This window comes from Rhinopithecus roxellana, chromosome 19 (genome assembly GCF_007565055.1).
Source record: "Rhinopithecus roxellana isolate Shanxi Qingling chromosome 19, ASM756505v1, whole genome shotgun sequence".
NCBI classification, from domain to species: Eukaryota; Metazoa; Chordata; class Mammalia; order Primates; family Cercopithecidae; genus Rhinopithecus; species Rhinopithecus roxellana.
Genome location: NC_044567.1, coordinates 78,782,047 through 78,802,357, shown reverse-complemented (window position 1 = coordinate 78,802,357; position 20,311 = coordinate 78,782,047). Strand labels below are relative to the sequence as shown.

At 49.8% G+C, this 20,311-nt stretch overlaps 1 protein-coding gene across 1 annotated transcript in view; it reads left to right on the top strand.

The window, feature by feature from the left end:
- Nucleotides 1-19,749, top strand: part of AXIN2 (axin 2) — a 32,544-nt gene extending 12,795 nt beyond the window's left edge. Inside the window, 8 exon segments of the mRNA XM_030923672.1 lie at nt 6,592-6,694; nt 9,988-10,128; nt 10,452-10,963; nt 11,223-11,417; nt 11,736-11,969; nt 12,564-12,659; nt 14,200-14,367; nt 18,227-19,749. Of these exon segments, the coding sequence (XP_030779532.1) occupies nt 6,592-6,694; nt 9,988-10,128; nt 10,452-10,963; nt 11,223-11,417; nt 11,736-11,969; nt 12,564-12,659; nt 14,200-14,367; nt 18,227-18,353 (1,576 nt within the window). The 3' untranslated portion in view covers nt 18,354-19,749.
- Nucleotides 19,750-20,311: the final 562 nt, after the last annotated feature.

The following is a 20,311-nucleotide window of genomic DNA, read 5'->3' as shown; positions in this document are numbered from 1 at the left end:
ACACCTTTCATCCAGTATGGAGATAGGAGAAGTTTCACAGAAGTCAGTTTTCCATATTGACTGAACTTTCAGTATCCATACTTGAAAAAATTATGCTTTGATAATTTTTTGGTGGGCATATTTCTTAGAATACATTTGCTCTGTCATTATTGAATAGTATTAGACAGGGCAAAATTTATCTGTCAGTTATCCAAATAATATCAAGATCTGTTTGTGTACTTTGTTGTAGTGGTTCTCTCATAGTCAATGAGGGTGCATACGGTTGTCTGACCCTTTCCCCTTCGAAAAGTTTCTCTCTTTTCTCTTTTCATTCTCCCTGCTGTGGTGTTTTGCTGTCTGTGTGCTTGCTTCTAGCAAGCATTCCTCCTGTAGCATATATTAATTTGTGCATTGTGTGGGAATCTTAGCATTATGTGTAAAATAAGAGTAAGTTGAAATTGATTGAAGGCATTGAGTGAATCTCCTAAGTCAAATGCAGTTTACGTAAGATGATAAGACTTCTGTTTAGTTTTCTTAGAGACTATTTTTGGCTTGCTTCCTGGTCCTTGGCTGCATGTCAGTCCCCATCATTGAGGTGTTATTCTGGGTTCATGATGAGATAATTTGGGTGTAGTCCCATACTTATTTCTGTTTGATCCTAGCAAGACCCAATCAGAAAGGTAGGCAGGCAGATACTTGGGATTTTACAGATGAGGAAATAAGGTCTGGTGCTTCCACAGCCATGCACCTCTGAGACAGACCTCAGGTCCAGGCCCTGCACTTTGCCCGCTCTGCCCTTCCCCCAGGCACAAGCATTCTCAACATGAGATCTGTGAATAGGACCAGTTGGTCATGAGACCTTTGAGCCACTTTGGGTTTCTTTTATTTATATTTCTTAGTAATCAAGACTGCTTTTTAGGAAGACTGGTTCGGGGAGGGGTAGAAGGGAGCAGGTTCTAAGTTCTTCCCTGCAGCCTCCCCATTTACTTCCTCTTCTTTTATCCTCTTGCCAGAAAAAAAACTTTCTTTTATTTAGAGGTGACTTTACAGCTCTCACCCTTCTCCCTTTAGCTGAAGCACTTTGGATTCCAAGCATGGGGGAGCCACTTTTCAGGGATCAGAAAGGTTACCTTTGCCAGTCCCTATTCTAGGTGGCAAGGGTTAGTGTGTAGGTCAGTGAGGTCCACTTTGATACAGAGACAGAAGAGGGTAAGTCCCTCACATAGCAGCTTTCTCTTTGGGGGCATAGTAGATACCTTTAGGTCCCTGGTGGCAGAACCTGTTAGTGTTAATAAGCCTATCCTGTGGCAAAGCTGCCTTGGATGGATAATGAGTAAACCAGTAAGCCAGGAGGAAGTGCCTGCAAGGCCTGGAGACCCGTGGGCTCATGGCGTTGGCTCTGTTCGTCCTGGTGGTGTTGCGTGACTCTGTGCTCTCTGCCAACCAAGTGCGCAGGTTATCTGATTAACTGTCACAGTTGTGCCCACCTGGGCATTTATACTAATTGGGAGTGCATTTGGCATCCATGTGGGATCACTGTCTCTTGGGCATTGTCTCACGCTGCCTCTAGTGGGGCTCACTAGAAAACATCAGAAGGGTCTCCAGACTTGTTGGCACTGACTCAAGCTGCCATTGGGTGCCAGGCATGGGGGTCTCTGGGGCCCTCCCCACTCTGCTGCAAGCAGACTTGGCGATGCAACGTGTTCTCTGGCCGACTGGCCCTGGGTGTGTGTGATCCTGCCCAGTGCTGGGCGGTCACCCGGGATTCCCAGGGCTGGGATCAGACCCCCTCTTCAGAGCTCTGCCAATTGTGGGCCTCGTGCAGATGAGAGCGCTGGGCAAGAAATAAAGTGTGTGGGGGATGAAAAGCTGAACTGAATCGCTTTCAGCCCATTGTTCATCCCGGGAAGCTTAGAGGGGATAAGAGGGTAGCAGGCCCCTTTGAAATTTCCTTGAACAAGTGAATAGGAGCGCCCCATAAAGCATGAAAAGAGCCCTGGCTGTTTCTCCCCGTCACAATGGCCAGTGCGGGCTGTGAGGGGCTGGGGAGGGGGGCTGGCTGCCTTGCTGGGAGCTGGGGAGGGAACAGGGCTAGGGAGGGGGAAGGGGGAGAGAGGGGGTCACAGGCAGCCTTCAATAGACTCCAGAAGGTTGGAGTTCATTAGACACAAGCCCAGGAAAGCAATCGTCTCATTTGCGACAGAACCAATTAAGTCCCGGGGGCCTTTGCAAGAGGCCTGCGTAGAAGTTGGGGCAGTGCTGGCCTGCACTTGGTTATTCCAGGGAGCCACACGCCAGGGCCTGAGTGTGCAGAGCAGGCAGGGGCTTTAAAGAAATCATTGCCTTCTTCCAAAGCCTACTGCTGACTTCTGTTTTCCTGCTAAGCAAAAAGCCCTGTTAAAGATGGCTGGGGATTTGGGCCTCTGAGAAGGCTGTTTTATGAGCCTGTTACTCTGAAACCTGCATTCTCGGAAGAAATGGCTTAATTTTTTTTTCAAGACGGAGTCTCACTCTGTCGCCAGACTGGCAGTGGCACAATGTTGGCTCACTGGAATCTCTGCCTCCTGGGTTCAAGCGATTCTCCTGCCTCAGCCTCCCGAGTAGCTGGGACTACAGGCGTGCACCACCACGCCCAGCTAATTTTTCTATTTTCAGTAGAGACGGGGCTTCACCATGTTGGCCAGAATGGTCTCCATCTCTTGACCTCCTGATCTGCCCGCCTCAGCCTCCCAAAGTGGTGGGATCACAGGCATGAGCCACTGCGACCTGTCAAAAAAAAAAGTTTTTTAACTGCCAGACTGCCACCAAAATTCTTGCAGCACTGGAGGCAGAAGGCTTGTGGGGCCATTCCAGGGCATCAGGCTTAGAAAGATGTAGTGAAGGGGCAGAAAACATCAGAAGCAGCAGACTCTTTACCGCCCAAGTGTAGCCATGGTTAGAGGTTGCCAGGAAGCATGAAAGCTAAGTCAGTGGCGTGGAGGCCTTTGTCCCTTTCTGCTAGGAGCTGCTTTTATAATCAGGATCAGCTACGTTTGTATATTGCTTTAGCTCTGAGTGTCCCCAAGTCGGCACAAGATGATTTTTTGGTGTTCCACACAGGGAGTGTCGCGAGTTATTTATTTGTATTTCTTTATATCTTATTTATGGGGGTTTACTTTGGACACCAGGAAATGCATCTGAGTGAACTTCAAATATTAACCTTTTCCTACAAACCAGGCTTTTGATGTTGGCTGTGATCAGAGGCTGCCTTCAGAGTGGTTGCCAAATGAAGATGCGAGTGGACGCATGTGTTCATGAGTCTGCTATTTCAAAGTCGCCAGAAAATGACATTCAGGGTAGGTCGGGCATGGTGAAGTCAAAAGGCTAAGCTAATTGGCTCGACTCAAATGGCAGCTAAGTGGAGTCTACACTTCAAAACCGTGCTCCCCAGAAACAGCTGGGCCTAGCAGCAGGCTCGTTAACTAAAATGTTTATAATTAAAGGAGACCGTATAGGGACCGAAACTCTGGTGCTCTCCAGCCCACAGGCTTGAGCAGCCAGGAAACTGATCATAGACTTTTAGAGCTTGAATAAAAGAAGAGAGGCCCCCTTTTGGAATGAGGGGCTGTTTTGGAAGAAGATTCTTGGCTGAAGGGAATTAAAGCCACATTTCCTTGAAGGCGCCTGTTAGCATTTCTGAGCCTCTATGGGCTGACATCTTCCTTTTCTGCTCTGGTTACAAGTTGCCTTTCCAGCAGTTTAGTCCTTCACCTGCCCTGGGTAATGGAATGTGTGTGGTGGTGGTGATGGGGGCAGTATGAGGTGCTTGTGAAATAATTTGTTCCTTTTGCCTTCAATATTGCAGTTATCTACTCCCCTCCCCATCCCTACCCCCATCCTGGCTTTTTTTTTTTTTTTTTAACCTTATTATATGGAAGAAGAAAAAGAGGCATAAAAGCCCTACCATTGACTTTCATCTGGGAGAAGGAAAAGGAGAAAAGAGTGAAAGCTACCAGTGGAAACGTCAGAGTCTTCAAGGGGGTAAATGGGGGACTCTTCTAGGACTCTTGAAGCCTTATGTCACTTGTCATGGTGGGGTCCATGGAGTGCTTGACTCCTGCCCCCAAGACTGTCAGGAAGAGGCCTGGAGCAGAGTCATCCACTGTCTTAAGTCCCCGGAAGAGAGAGGGTAGACTGTCTTACAGCTCTAGGGCAGCAGAATTTGGTTAGACCAGCATGAGCCCAATCTGTGGGATACCGCCACCCCCACCATACAAGGTGTTTTAGGTGAGAGATGGGGATATTCAGCATGGCTTGGGAACCACCTGGCAAGCCCCATAGCTAGTGAGTACTATGGGGTTGGGGAAGACTTTCTAGAACATTCCACAAATTTCCTCCTCATCCCTTCTGAAAGGTGACTGCATGGGGCTTAGGAAATGGCACCTCCACATTCAGACCATCAGGAAGCTTGACTGCTGTTTGGGGCTGGGAAGGGCATCTTATTGAAATGAGGACCAAGTGTAGGTTGTTAACAGATGCTTGTTCTGGAGTCCAGCAGTGGCTTGGGTATGAGTTCTCAATCTGCTACTGACTGTAACACTAGGTGAGCTACTGAGCATTTCTGGTCATCTGTAAAATGTGGCTCATTAAGGTTCTTATGAGAATGAAGTCTGATTATAGGTCCGATGTCTGACCTACAGTAGGGACTCAGTATGTAGGAGCTGGCATTCTCAGGTTGGGATCAGTTGTCTTGGGTGCGATTTGGTTTCTGGTCAAGCCAGGCATGCTTGAAGTCCCATTTTCAACTGTACCTGCTAAACTACCCAAGGTGAAGAAACAAGAGTTTTGATAAATAATCTTTAGGTGGGCTTGGTCAAGTTCCGAGCCTCATGAGTAGGAGGCTGACTGGGAGATCTGTTTCTCCAGCACTGGTCAACCAGCTGCTGCTTATCTTTCCCACACCGCTCTGTCTCTGCTCCATACTCACCTTTCTTTGGGGCAGTACTCATATTTGTGGGTAAGCTGTTGCTGTGGCTACTGATCTCTCTTCTCTCCCTTCCCTACTCCCCTCAATGCAATTATCCTTTATGCACTCCTTAGCCAGGCTTTGGTTAACATACATTGGTTTGTTGATCTATTGGAATCTTCATTGTCCCTTGTGTGGCCCCATTTTCTGACCTAGGTCAGCAGACTTCCTGAAAATGCAGCTACTTAGAATTCTAGGGCATTTGAGATAAGGAGCTAGAGGTTGACCAGTTACTCCTGGCTGCCTCCTGGGTATTTTTAGACATTGCTAATTATCCTAAAGTATTTTTCTTCCACTCTATGATGAACCAAACATTGGGGAAAGGGAAGTAGCCAAAAACCCAGTTTCAATATTTACAGCCTCCAAGTATGATTCATTATGAAAATGTTTGCACCCTGAGGCTTTTGTAAATAAGTGGCCTCCTGAAGGGACATCAATGGGAAAATAGTCACACCTTGACCATTCTGCTTTTAAGAAGGAAATTCTTTCTGGAAAAAATCATGGCAACTCCAGGTCATGGTTGTAGTGAACAGTAGCTGGAGTGGACGCTTTTAAAAAATTCTTCTACTTGTTATTGTTTTTAAAAATATAATGGATAGGGGCCCATACTTCTACAGGTCTTTGCCCAAAGGTCCCTTTCTCAATGAGGACTTCATTGACACCCACATCCAATTTAAATTTGCAGCTTACCCACCCGCCAGTGATTCTCCTTTCCCTGCTGTGTATTTATTCATAGTACATATCACTAACATACTATTTTTTATTTTGTTCATTGCATGTGCCTCCCCATTAGAATATAGACTTCAAGAGAGCAGTTGTTTGAATTATGTATCCACTTTGTCTACTGCTCTCTTGCCTAATGCCTAGGAGAAGATCTGGCACATAGTAGGTGCTAATCTTTAAATGGATTGCACAGACCACCACATAGTAGGGGCTTTTCTTTTCATGCCCACATTGGTCATGCATCTTTGAAAATTCGTTGGTTGGGGGGTGGCAGGGTTTGGAGCTGAGAGAAGGGGCCAAAATGTTATGTATTCTTTTTATTATCACCCTGTACTGGTTTATAAAAATAATACATTTGGAAATGACTGGGAAGTTGACTTGGAGAGTTATGCATACTTCACTAATGCCTGATTTAGCCCTCTGTAGGTTTGGTCCTTATCCCTACAACTTTCTGCCCTGGCCCTCTCCACAAGGTACTGGTTCCTGGTTTGAAGCAGTGGGAACAAGTGGGAGGATCAATGGGGCCTGAGAATCTCCTACTTGGGGCACCTATAAAATAGGGGAGCCTTTGCTCTGCCTAGGCTGGCTGGAGTGTAACCCAGTTCTAAGACAACAGCCCAAGAGATGAACTTTCCAGGCTCTTTCCAAGTCGATGCTCCTGCATCCGAGGGAGCCAAGTTTCCATAGATGATTGATGGGCAGGATTTAAATTTGATCTTGGGTGGATCCTTCCCTGTGGGAACACTGATGGTATCTGGAGACATGTGACCCTCCTATGGAAGCATGTGACCCTGTCGGCGGGATCTCAAGATGGCATATGAGAGTAGCCCATGTAAACATGTAAACATCCTTGTAAGCCTGTGGATTCTTTTTCTTTCCCTTAGAGATGGAATTCCTCCTTATCGTGTGGGAAGTAAGAAACAGCTCCAGAGAGAAATGCATCGCAGTGTGAAGGCCAATGGTCAAGTGTCTCTACCTCATTTCCCGGTGAGTACAGTCTGGAGTGAGGAGACAGCTGTTTTCTGCCATGTTGAGTCCTAAAGAAAAGGAATGGGAGGTGGAAGTTGGGAGGTATAGGGACGGTAGAAAAGAGCAGTCCCTAAGGTCCCCTAGGGCAAACGGAGAGAAAAGAAGAACTGGACAATAGGCATTACATGTTTTTTGGGTTGTGATGGTGAGCACAGTAATGTGATTATGAGGTTATCAATCAGTTTTGCTATAAAGGAATACCTGAGGTTGAGTAATTTATAAAGAAAAGAGGTTTATGGCTTGGTGCAGTGGCTCATGCCTGTAATCTCAGCACTTTGGGAGTCTGAGGTGGGCAGATCACCCTAGGTCAGGAGTTTGAGACCAGCCTGGCCAACATGGTGAAACCCCACCTCCACTAAAAATACAAAAATTAGCTGGGTGTGGTGATGCGCGCCTGTAGTCTCAGCTACTTGGGAGGCTAAGGCAGAGGAATCACTTGAACCTGGGAGGTGGAGGTTGTGAGCTGAGATCACGCCGCTGCACGCCAGCCTGGGTGACAGAGCGAGACTCAGTCTCAAAAGAAAAAAAAAAAAAGAGGCTTATTTGGTTCACAGATATGCAGGCTGTACAAGAAGCATGGTGCCAACATCTGCTTCTGGTGAAGGTTTCAGGGAGCTTTCAATCATAATGCAAGGGGAAGGGGAGCCACTGTGTAACAGGGAAGAAGCAGCAAGCTGGGGTTGGGGGGGCAGGTGGGCAGTGCCATGTTCTTTCAAACAACCAGATCTCATATGAACTAACAGGGAAAACTTGCTCATTGCTGCAGGGAGGGCACCAAGCACCCAAACACCTCCCACTAGGCCCACTTCCACCATTGGGGATCATATTTCAACATGCGATCTGGAGGGGACAAACATCCAAACTATGTCAGAGGTTTGATGACCTATTTTTGAACCTTTGCATTTTCTGAATTAAAAAAAAAAAAAAAATCCCTATGAGAAAGAAACTGAAGCACTTATTTCCCAGAAACCAAGAAATGCTAGATGATCCATGCTTCACTACAGCTTGGTGAGCTCACTGTATTTCCACTAGAATGGAAGCCCTCTGGGGGGAGGGGAGGAGTTTTATCTATTCTGTTAACCTCTGTATGCACAGAGACTATAACACTAACTGACACATAACAAGTGCTCAGTAAACATTTGAGTGAATGAATAAGGAACCTCTGCCCCCTTGGGACAGACACATAATAGGCGCTTAGTAAACATTTGAGAGAATAAGGAACCTCTGCCCCCTTGGGACAGACACATAATAGGTGCTCAGTAAACATTTGAGAGAATAAGGAACCTCTGCCCCCTTGGGACAGACACATAATAGGTGCTCAGTAAACATTTGAGAGAATAAGGAACCTCTGCCTCCTTGGGACATTCTCCTGCCCTCCTCACTGGGACATTCTACTTGTGTCAACCACAGGACTCCAAGTTATTTTAGTCAGTGATTTTAGTCATTCATTTATGTATTGATTGACCATTTCTCCTCCTGGCTTCTAAAGCCCTGGAGGGTAGCTGTTCTTTTCCAACTCCAGAACTTGGCTTGGTGCCTGCTGGTGAGTCTGTGCCTATCAAATACAGAATGAACAAAGTGTTCAGAAGTGAGGATCTCCTGAGCAGCTTCTTCCTGTGACTGAGATGGTGGATGAAGGGCTTTTCTGGGACCTCTCCTTTTATTTCCATGCCTGCTAAAGCAGTCAGCACATGGCTGTACTCAAGAGAACTTCCCCATCTACATTCCCATTTTAGGGCTGTGCTGTTTACCATAGCCTCAGATCCAGGTTGCAGTGACACTCTTCTTTAAGGAGGGGAAGAAAGCACCTAGCTCACAGCAGGTGTTTATGAATCCTTCCTGCCAGCCTCAGAGAATCCAATTGGTCTGTCTGGTTATGTTGTGTTTAAAAAATTAACACATTGAATTGCTAAACCCATGTTGCATTAGTGCACAAACTGTAGCTCTTCTCTGAAAGCCCCTCACACGGACAAGGGCACACTTACCTTGTTTTAAAATTAGCATATTAAAATTGCTTTTCTGAGGACCTCTAGCATTCTCTCTCCTCCACAGATAGTAAGTATTGATGACATACTATTATTGTTTTTTTGACTGGGGAATATGTGTGTTAACAAAGAAAAGTTCTATCGCCCAAGCTTGTAAATTAGATGATTTTGTCCTGGGGTGTGCAAATCGACTTTCTCCATCAGGCAGCGCTTTGATCGGGGGCTGCAAGGAGCCAGCCTGTGTGAGAATGACCACCTACACAGGAGCCTTTCTCTCCCCTCTCAGTTTCTGCAGCTAAGTGGTTGCCTTGGCAAGGCCCATCTTTTCAGCTGGGGGAGCAAGTTAGCTTTCTGTGCTCCCCCCACCCCACCCCAAAGGAGCCAAGGAAGAGAGAGATTAGGAAGAAGGAGGTAGAACAACTGGAGAGGTGGGGGGTTGGGTGGGGGGAGCGAGATGACAGGAAAAGGACAGAAAGCTGGGCAGCAGGGGTTCTCTCTGTTTGCTGCTTTTGGCAGGCGTACTCAGTGCCTTTTTATATTCTGCACTTGATTTGGAGATGTTCCCTTTTCCCTTGATAGATCAGCTTCAGGCAGCCAAGCTCAGCAGTGTTCTGCTACTAGCCTGCAGCAGCTTTCTTCATTTTCTGTACAAAGAGAGGGGGAGGAGGGAAGGAGAAAAACGAGGGAGATCGAGGACAGTGTTGAGACACCACCACCTCAAAGGTGCGCAGTGTGCGGCCAGGAAATAAACTACCACTTCTCTGATCCAGGCCGTTTGACTCCCTTCCCCCCCTTTCCTCCCTCCCACCTCCTTTCCAATCTTATTTTTTTAAATTTTCAACTCCCTTTCTGTTTAGATTCTACTTTTTATTCCTTGAGTTGGTCTCTCCCCTCCCTACCTCAGAGGGCTGCCTTTTTTTTTTTTTTTTTTTTTTTTTTTTTGATGTTTGACAACAGTCTTTGAAGATTTTCTACTTCAGAGTAGCTACTGATGGGCTGGTTGTACTACAGAGAGAACAAGCAGGGCCTCTCAGAGTGCGACCAACTGCTCCTGCCCAAGGCAAACGCTGGTGGGGACCATGGCTCTCCATGAGGCCATGGCGTTAGCGCATAAAAGTCCCGAGCAGCCCAGGCCGCCTTGCCATCCACTCTCCACCCGAACATGGGTTTGCGGTATGCAGCGACCGGTGCGGGAAGCTCCGGCCAAGCCACCGCCCGCCCGGCCTGCTGAGCGTGCCTCCTCCCTTTTCTTTCCACGTCCTGTAGAGAACCCACCGCCTGCCCAAGGAGATGACCCCCGTGGAACCCGCCACCTTTGCAGCTGAGCTGATCTCGAGGCTGGAGAAGCTGAAGCTGGAGTTGGAGAGCCGCCACAGCCTGGAGGAGCGCCTGCAGCAGATCCGAGAGGTAATGCGGCCTAGGCCCTCTCCCTGCTTCCGTCCACGGCGTGCGCGCACGCGCACGTATGAGTATGCGCATGCGTGTGGGCTGCTTGTGGGTGTGTGCATGCGTGTGGGCTGCGTGTGCATGTACGTGTGTTGCGTGTGGGTGTGCGCATGCGTGTGGATATGTGCTTTTATAGGTGGGCCTGTGTGTGCGCGCATAGGCGTGGCTGTGGGCGTGCACATGGGTGTATGTGCTCCTGCGAAGGGGGCCTGATGTTGCAAGCCCAGGGCCTCGGGCCCTCCTGCTTCCTGGGTTACTTCCCCTTCTGACGTCTTCCCTTTCAGGATGAAGAGAAGGAGGGCTCCGAGCTCACACTCAGTTCTCGGGAGGGGGCGCCCACGCAGCACCCCCTCTCCCTACTGCCCTCCGGCAGCTATGAGGAAGACCCACAGACGATACTGGACGATCACCTGTCCAGGGTCCTCAAGACCCCTGGCTGCCAGTCCCCGGGCGTAGGCCGCTATAGCCCCCGCTCCCGCTCTCCGGACCACCACCACCACCACCATTCGCAGTACCACTCCCTGCTCCCGCCCGGTGGCAAGCTGCCTCCTGCGGCCGCCTCGCCGGGCGCTTGTCCCCTCCTCGGGGGCAAGGGCTTTGTGACCAAGCAGACGACGAAGCATGTCCACCACCACTACATCCACCACCATGCCGTCCCCAAGACCAAGGAGGAGATCGAGGCGGAGGCCACGCAGCGGGTGCACTGCTTCTGCCCTGGGGGCCCCGAGTATTACTGCTACTCGAAATGCAAAAGCCACCCCAAGGCCTTGGAAACCATGCCCGGCGAGCAGTTTGGGTAAGTGCCGGGCAGACCACAGTGTCCCGTGTGGGGCTTCTCTCCCAGCCAGGTCCATGGGCAGGTGTGAGGTGGGAGCCGCATCATAGGTGTTTAGTTTCTAAGAGGGCGGCAGAGGGCACGGCCGGGTGAGGGTGTGGGGAGCAGGTGCATGGGATTTTCGTGTCACCACCCCGCCACTTGCTGGATTGTCTGATTCTAGGAGTCCCGGAGATTTAACCAGGTCTCTGGGTTGGGTGTGGTTCTTGGTTCCCCACAGCGGCAGCAGAGGCAGTACCTTGCCCAAACGCAATGGGAAAGGCACGGAGCCGGGCCTGGCCCTGCCCGCCAGGGAAGGAGGGGCCCCCGGCGGAGCTGGGGCCGTGCAACTTCCCCGGGAGGAAGGAGACAGGTCGCAGGATGTCTGGCAGTGGATGCTGGAGAGTGAGCGGCAGAGCAAGCCCAAGCCCCATAGGTAAACACCGCTTGCCGCCGCCGCGGCCGCGAGGGTCATGGGCACTCAGTACGGAGGTATTGTGGGAATGGCTGTTTTTGCAGTCCGCCGAATACAAATGTGACTATTTGCTCCTGCCATCTTAATATTAAACGTTGGACTGAGCAGACCACAACAATGTCATGTTTTGGCACTGACCCCTGTTCGTGTTATGGTAGTTATTTTTTTCTTTTCTCTCCCTCTGAGCAGAATAGACAAGTTTCTATTGAAGTCACATTTTCCAGTTCTTCTAACCCAGTTTCTTTCCTTCTGTTTTCTCTCTGCTCATTCCTTGTTTAGTGCCCAAAGCACAAAAAAGGCCTACCCCTTGGAGTCTGCCCGCTCGTCTCCAGGCGAACGAGCCAGCCGGCACCATCTGTGGGGGGGCAACAGCGCGCACCCCCGCACCACCCCCCGTGCCCACCTGTTCACCCAGGACCCTGCTATGCCTCCCCTGACGCCACCCAACACTCTGGCTCAGCTGGAGGAGGCCTGTCGCAGGCTGGCTGAGGTGTCAAAGCCCCCAAAGCAGCGGTGAGTGAAAGTGAGGGATCCTAGGTTGGGGCAGGGATTAGGTTTGGGTGGTGACCTGGTCTGTGGCTAATGGGGAGGGCCTCTCTGCCTGGGTCTCAAACCCTCCCATAAGAGGAAGAATTGCTTATGGATGAGTAAGCTTCTCCTTTCTAGCTTCTAGAAATTGTTCCCTTCAGTTATGTTCATTCTACCAGAGTTAAGCCAGGATCTGTGAGGCAAGTCATGCCTAGAATTGGGAGAATGAATTTCAGTAATTCCTTACAAATGCCATTTCTTACAAATGTCTTGATTGTTTAAGGCTGGTTAGTTGAGCGTATAAGAAGCTATGAGATGGAGGAACAAGAGTCCTCAGCCCTTTGCTGGGGCTAAGAGTGTCCCGTCCTGGGCTCCCAGAGGGGCTTAGAACGGCTGTTCCAAGATGTCTTCCCGGCCTCTTCAGTCACTGTTAACCCAGGGTCTTGGTTGGGTTTCCATAGGGATGGAAGTCGGGTTCATGTCTCTTCAGGAGGCCAAAGAGTAATTTTCTGTCTGTTCCTCAATTGCTCTGGGAACAACAGTGCACCTCTAAATCCCTCGCCCTGGCTGTGTCCTTAGGTGCTGTGTGGCCAGTCAGCAGAGGGACAGGAATCACTTGGCCACTGTTCAGGCGGGAGCCACGCCCTTCTCCAATACAAGCCTGGCTCCAGAAGAGTGAGTGTCTTTACCTGGCATTACTGAGATCTGCCGAGTGGTTTATGTTTCAGAGTATTTGCTATCTGGAGTTTCATTTTCGGGAAACTTTTTTTGCTGTTTAAAATCACCTTGATTTTAGTGCTAGTGATGAGGAACAGTAAACACAGATGTGGCCATCCATGTCCTACTGACAAATGCATCATAGCAAAAGTTTTTTTGGTCATACACAAATCAAAAGCTGGGACACGAAGCCATTAGAATGGTAGAAGGGACCTCAAATTCAGCTGGAAAAGTTGCCCCCATTCAACTTGCAAGTTAGTAGTACTGAAAACATTTGTCACCTCTGAGCAGAAGGATCATTCTCCACTGTGGCAGAGATGGAGGGGACCATCCTTGTGTTTTTGCGTGGAGAAGACAGAATATCTTCCCCCAAATTGGGCAGTGATTCTTTCTGTAAATTTAGTCTCATTCAAAGTAGATTGAGAAGGCTGCTCAGTTTAGTTACTGGATGGTGCAATTAAAAAGAAACCTGCTAAAGAGATCTGAAATGGTCCGTAGAAAGTTTTCTTTCTGTGTCTTCATCCTGAGCAGTGAGCAGTGTTTGAAGTCCTCAGTAGGTCACTACCCTGGATCCTTTCATTGTTTCAGTTGGTTGACCCTAAGTGTACCAGCCGTCTGGGTCTGGGCCAGCCGCTTTTTTTTCTTTTTTTGGAGACAGAGTCTCGCTCTGTCTCCCATGCTGGAGTGCAGTGGCGCGATCTCGGCTCAGTGCGAGCTCCATCTCCCGGGTTCATGCCATTCTCCTGCCTCAGTGTCCCGAGTAGCTGGGATTGCAGTTGCCCACCACCATGCCCAGCTCATTTTTTTTTTTTTTTTTAGTAGAGACAGGGTTTCACCATGTTGGCTAGGCTGGTCTCGAACTCCTGGCCTCAAGTGATCTGCCCACCTCAGCCTCCCAAAGTGCTGGGATTACAGGCGTGAGCCACCACGCCCAGCCTAGCAGCTTTTTTTTCAGGATACTCTACAAAATCTCAGAATAAATGGGGACATGGACATGACTGTGGGCTACCCCCCGTTAATTGTTCTCATTCTGCTGGAATAAGGGGTGGGCTTCAGGTGTTCTGAGTTTATGCCATCCCAAAGGTGTCCTGCTCTGGGTTTGTCTCTTTAGCACTCTCCAGTCCAGGTGAGACCCGGCATCTCTCTGATAATTTTCTCTTCTCTCATCTTCTTGGGGAAGCACCCCATTTATGCTAACCTGAAAGAGGCAGCTGTGTACCTTCATTTGGTGGCAGTGGGGAAAGCGATACCAATTCGTACAACCACAAGGAAATCATCCTTTTCCGCATGCTCCATGCAGAGCATGTGGGCTTGGACTGTGTGTTCCCCAGAGCTGCCTGCCTCTGGGATGTGGGGCTCTGCCCCAGCCCCCACTTTTAACTGCAACCCTAGTGTTTGGATACCCTGTCACTTACGCACATGTGCGCACGTGTGTGTTTGCTTTAGATGTGTGTCTGCTTTAAAATGCTGAACTTGTTCCATTCCATCTTATTTTCAGTCACAAAGAGCCAAAGAAACTGGCAGGTGTCCATGCGCTCCAGGCCAGTGAGTTGGTTGTCACTTACTTTTTCTGTGGGGAAGAAATTCCATACCGGAGGATGCTGAAGGCTCAGAGCTTGACCCTGGGCCACTTTAAAGAGCAGCTCAGCAAAAAGGGAAATTATAGGTAAGAGTCCTGTGGCTTTTTTCTGCTTTCAGTTTGTTTGCTCAGAACCAAGAGCCAGAGCCTGGAGCAGCTCCCCTGGCTGAGCAGACCTGGGCGGGGCAGGGTGGAAGGGAGCTCAGCAGGCGCTGGGGGAGGCTCCTTCTCATTTCTTGTCTCCCCTCACCACTAGCAGAACAACGAAGCAGCAGCCACAAGAGGGACGCTGCATGGAGGGTTCTCTGGGGGACCTGGCCAGGCTCTTTGCACCAGGTGAACCAGACTGAGGAGAAAAGGAGCAGCCGCTTGCTCTGACAGGAGGAGAGTGGGGCTCAGGCCGCACTGCAGAGGCTTTACCTGCAATTGAAGGGCTTGTGGACGAGCGGGGAGCAGGGAGAAAAAAGAGGGACAGGCAGGCTGATAAGGGGGGAAGGTCTGGAAGCGCCACCCTCCTGGCTTGAGTTTAGGAGAGACCCTCATATTGAAGGCTCCAAATAGTCAGGAATCATGCCTAGGAAAGGTCCCCCATGTTTTTCTCAGTCTGCCTTTCCACCTGAAGAACCTCCCTGGGTTTCATGGGCCATTAGAAGCAGGGATGTGCCTTTGTCCATAACAAAGAAGGGGCTGGACCTGTGAGTGGGCACAGGGTGAAGAGGGCAGTCCACTCTTCCTGCCCGGGCCTGGGCTTTGTTGCCTTCTTCCCTGCAGGGGCTTCAGGAAGGGAACTTACTGGTGTCCTCACCTTGTCTGCAGAATGGACGGAGGTGCCCTTGAGAAGGTCCATGCTGACCTTTTAGGGCCCTTGAGAGGGTTCAAGAGCTGAGGAGCATGAGGGCCAGCCCTAGGCCATTCCTTCTCTTGACCACTTCCTCCTAACAGCAGGTGATGACTGCCTCCGTTCATCCTGAGTCCTCCCTTGCCCTTCTCCATGGCCTGCAGCCCAAGAGAACCTGTGGATTCTGCTCCAGTTCTGTCTCAGGTTTAGGGCTCCAGGCTGGCACAAGGGTGAGATAGGGGCACCCTGGTTTAAGCAGGTGCTCACTCTGGGGTCTACACCCGAGAGAGAGTTCCAACTCCTCAGCTGTGTGCCATGGACCCTGTACAGGACCACAGTCTATGCCCAGGTGTGAACCCATTGCTGCCACCAGGGCCAGGGGTGTGAGTGGAAAACTCTGAATAGCACTTGGTAACCTGCCAGGCGGGCATATGGGCTCCTGGATGGGAATGAGTCCACCTGCAGGGCTCTGAGACACCCTCCCCTCTAGAGCAGGCCCTGTGTAGTTTTACCAGCCACCTTCATCTGGGAGTTAGTTCGGGCGGGAGCTCAAGGTGAGCCCCTCTTTTGTGGCGGGAGGGGATGGAGGTTGGACTGAGCCCCTGGAGGTGACTGGCCAGCAGGGCGTGTTGCTGGGCTTGGATATTCCCTTTTACACCTGGGCGGAGACAATTGTGAAAAGGTATCAAAGGGATGGGGGAACAGGCCTGGCTGCTGCTGCTTCTGCTTTTATCTTGAAAAGACACAAGGTGAAACTAATGACACAAGTGTGCCCCTCTGGGGATTCATTTTGATCTTGGCTTTGTCTCGGCTGGACTTTGAGTGGAACTGTAGGTGACCTCGGAGAAGAGCCATGTGGCGCTGGCATAAGCTTGCGGGGAAGGTGCCTCCCTCAGCTGCTCTGGCCACATCTGGCTCTGATTTTTTTTTTTTTTTCTCCCTGAGGCACAGTTAATAAGCCTGGCTTTGAAGCTCTGGCCTCCCCTTTAATGCACAAAGACTTGCACAAATGGTCAACCCTCCGATCCTCTCCAGTTCTTTCCTGAGTGCACCAGGCTGTGGGAAGGCCCTCCCAGCCGCCTTATCTCTGCAGGGCCTGAGCTGGACTCAGTGCCCTCCTGGGGTGGGACAGGGACACAGGGTGTCATGCCTCACCCTCCCAGCAGGGCTGGTGCTCCAACATCTCAATTTGTACAAATACATCCCCCTTCAAAAAAACAAAAAAAGACCCAGTGAGGTTGGGGCCGTGGAGCAAGGGTGGGAGGTAGGGGGACCTGGGATGCGTTGAGTAATCTCAACATGGCAGGGGTTCAAAAAGCAAACAGTCCCTTCAGACGCGCCAGACGCTATTGGTGCCAGATGTCAGAAGAAAGCAAAGTTTGCCACATAAAGCATGTTGCAGTGGAAAAGCCTGTTTCTTGGAGAAAATGAGGGCAGTGCAGTGTGTTTGAAGTCCTGGGGGTGGGGCCCAGAGAATGTGGCCTCTCTCCTCTCTGGAGGAGGTTGCAATTATGTAAAAGGTCACTGCGTGTTTGCTCAGACATGCTGTGAAAGCCCAACTTGGTAAACCCCAGAGGGGTCGGAGCTGGGGGAGCTGGGACCAAAGGGGTCTGACGGAGGGTGGCGTGGAGGTTTGAGCCTCTTACGTGGAAAAGTGACTTTTCCCCCCACTGTCCCAGGTCTCCTGTGCACAGAGCCCCTCCCCATTTTCTCACTGTCTCCTCTCATGCTCCCCCGAGAATTTTGACCCCTTAACATGAAGTGTCTTCAGTGCTGCCCAGTCAGAGCCATGCCGTTGTTCACCCCAGTGCATTAGCTGGGTCAGGAATGCTAAAGACAAAGAACCTTGACTAAACCCAGCTGTTCACTGTGTTTAGCCTTATCTCCTACGAAAGTATTTGGCTTGCCTTTAAGAAAGAGGAAAAAAATTGAGCTCTAACCAAGGGGAGTTAATTTTTTTTTTTTTTTTAAGGGAAAAGACAGAAACAAAGCCCAACCATAACCCTGAGACACAATTAAATGTTTGAAAGGTTCTCCCATCCCCCCAGGGGGCTGTGACCTTCCCTCTGTGAGTGGCCTTTATGGGCTGGAAATGACAGCTTGCAGGGGCAAGTTTAATCCCTCTGAGGGGTCTCCCTTGGCTGGGGACAGGGAAGGAAGAGGCCCTCGCTTAATTTCCTCAGAAGGGGCTTGGGGGTGGGCCTGGCCCGAGAGGACAGCAGTTGTTTCCGAATGTGGCGCTCCTGAGAGAGGCCAGGCATTTGCATCTGTACAATTAAACAGCCTCAGAAGAAAGAATGCTGGGGAGGGATAAAAGGAGCCTTTAATCAACGGGCATAATAGAAGGGCCTTTGGTGTTTGACCCTGGAGGGGTGGGATGGGAGAAGAGGCCTGGAAATGGGGAGAAGAGGGGAGGGCATCATGGGGCCTGTGCCGTCTGTTCGGCCCTGGGAAGCTGCGCTGGGGTGGCTTGCCTCCTGTGTGGCTGTGCCAGGGCCATCCAGGAGTGCTGCACTTGGGCCCTGGAGGATGGGAAGGCCGAGAGGCCTCCGGACTGCTAAAGCATCTGGAATTCAGCCTTTCACAGACTTCGGCAGGTTCCGCCTCTCCAGGTGGTAGGTTCACAGACTTCTGCAGGTCCTGGCTCTCCAGCTGGTGGGTTCAGGATGTGGCTGAACCTAGAGATAGTCTGGAGTCTCTTTGAAGGACCTGCTTGGCTGCTGCTGCAAATTAACTGCAGGCATTTGTCCTTCCCTTCCCTCCTCCACCCCGCTGCTGAAAAAGGTTGTGGGGGAAAAGCAGGTCTGTTTTTCACAGTGTATGTGTGTTAGGAGATAGCAGAGGTGCTGGGCTGAAGATTGCAGGTGGCAGGTCCAGCCCAGGCTGCTGCTCAGTGGGTGCCCGGCCTTCGTCATCTCGGCCCACCTGCTTCTTGTGGTGTGGCCAAGTCCCAGTTGCTATCTTAAAGCAGATATGGGCAACAGTGTATATGCACACCTGCCATAGCAAATTCCTAGGATACCTCAGGCCTCCATGTTGGCATGCTTTTCTTTTCAACAATGTGGACAATGCAGTTTACCAAGAAGCTTTTCTGGTTTTCCTTTTAAGGTATTACTTCAAAAAGGCAAGCGATGAGTTTGCCTGTGGAGCGGTGTTTGAGGAGATCTGGGAGGATGAGACGGTGCTCCCAATGTATGAAGGCCGGATTCTGGGCAAAGTGGAGCGGATCGATTGAGCCTTGGGGGTCTGGCTTTGGTGAACTGTTGGAGCCCGAAGCTCTTGTGAACTGTCTTGGCCATGAGCAACTGCGACAAAACATTTTGAAGGAAAATTAAACCAATGAAGAAGATAAAGTCTAAGGAAGAATAGGCCAGTGGGCCTTCGGGGGGCGGGGGAGGTTGGTTTTCATGATTCATGAGCTGGGTACTGACCGAGATGAGAAAAGCCTGAACTATTTATTAAAAACATGACCACTCTTGGCTATTGAAGATGCTGCCTGTATTTGAGAGACTGCCATACATAATATATGACTTCCTAGGGATCTGAAATCCATAAACTAAGAGAAACTGTATAGCTTACCTGAACGGGAATCCTTACTGATATTTATAGAACAGTTGATTTCCCCCATCCCCAGTTTATGGATATGCTGCTTTAAACTTGGAAGGGGGAGAGAGGAAGTTTTAATTGTTCTGACTAAACTTAGGAGTTGAGCTTGGAGTGCGTTCATGGTTTCTTCACTAACAGAGGAATTAATGCTTTGCACTACGCCCCTCCAAGTGAAGACAGACTTTTTAAAATGGTGCCCTACCATTGACACACGCAGAAATTGGTGCATTTTTTTTTTTTTTTTCCTATGCTGCTCTGTTTTGTCTTAAAGGTCTTGAGGGTTGACCATGTTGCATCATCATCAACATTTTGGGGGTTGTGTTGGATGGGATGCAGAGGGAGAGGCAGGGAACCCCGCTCCTTGGGGCCCCAGGTTGATCCTGTGACTGAGGCTCCACCTCATGTAGCCTCCCCAGGCCCAGGGCCCCATGGCTGAGGCCTGCTAGAATCACTGCCGCTGTGCTTTGTGGAAACGACAGTTCCTTGTTTTTTTTTGTTTCTGTTTTTGTTTTACATTAGTTATTGGACCACAGCCATTCAGGAACTACCCCGTACCCCGCAAAGAAAATGAACAGTTGTGGGGAGACCCAGCAGCACCTTTCCTCCAGACACCTTCATTTTGATGTTCGGGTTTTTGTGTTAAGTTAATCTGTACATTCTGTTTGCCATTGTTGCTTGTACTATACATCTGTATATAGTGTACGGCAAAAGAGTATTAATCCACTATCTCTAGTGCTTGACTTTAAATCAGTACAGTACCTGTACCTGCACGGTCACCCGCTCCGTGTGTCGCCCTATATTGAGGGCTCAAGCTTTCCCTTGTTTTTTGAAAGGGGTTTATGTATAAATATATTTTATGCCTTTTTATTACAAGTCTTGTACTCAATGACTTTTGTCATGCCATTTTGTTCTACTTATACTGTAAATTATGCATTATAAAGAGTTCATTTAAGGAAAACGACTTGGTACAATAATTATTGTAATTAAGAGATGTAGCCTTTATTAAAATTTTATATTTTTCAAAACATTGGCCTTGTGTTTGAATCCCCAGGGTGGGAACAGGGCCAAGGGGCCCTTCCATGTGTAGGCGTCTGTGCTTGATTTCCCACCTTACCCAAGCCCGTCTCTGACCTGGAGCCCTGACCTGATCTGGACCCACCTGGAGGTTTTGTAAAACCATTTCTTCAAATCACTTGGCTACTGGCTGAGGCTTTTGTTGCCTTGGAGCAGGCTGTAGACGACATGTCCTTTGGGAGTCCTCTTCCCTCTTAACACCTCCATTCAGCCTCTTCCTCCTGGGCAGATTGTCTCCAGTCCAGCCAGGTAGGTGCAGGGGACTAGGGGATGAGAGGAGGCCCTCCCAGGAGTACTTGGCATTTCAATAGGTGTCTCTGACATGAAAGCCGTTCAGCAGATGGTTTCATAGACCTGGAACGTCCACGTGGGGCCAGTGGACTTAGAGATCAAAGCTAGCCAGGCACCCTCCCCATTCTGGGAACTGATCAACAAGGCTGACTATTAATCCTATCTGACTATTTTATCGTGGGCCATCAGGCCCAGGGCTGGTCAGGTGTCAGGAATATAGCA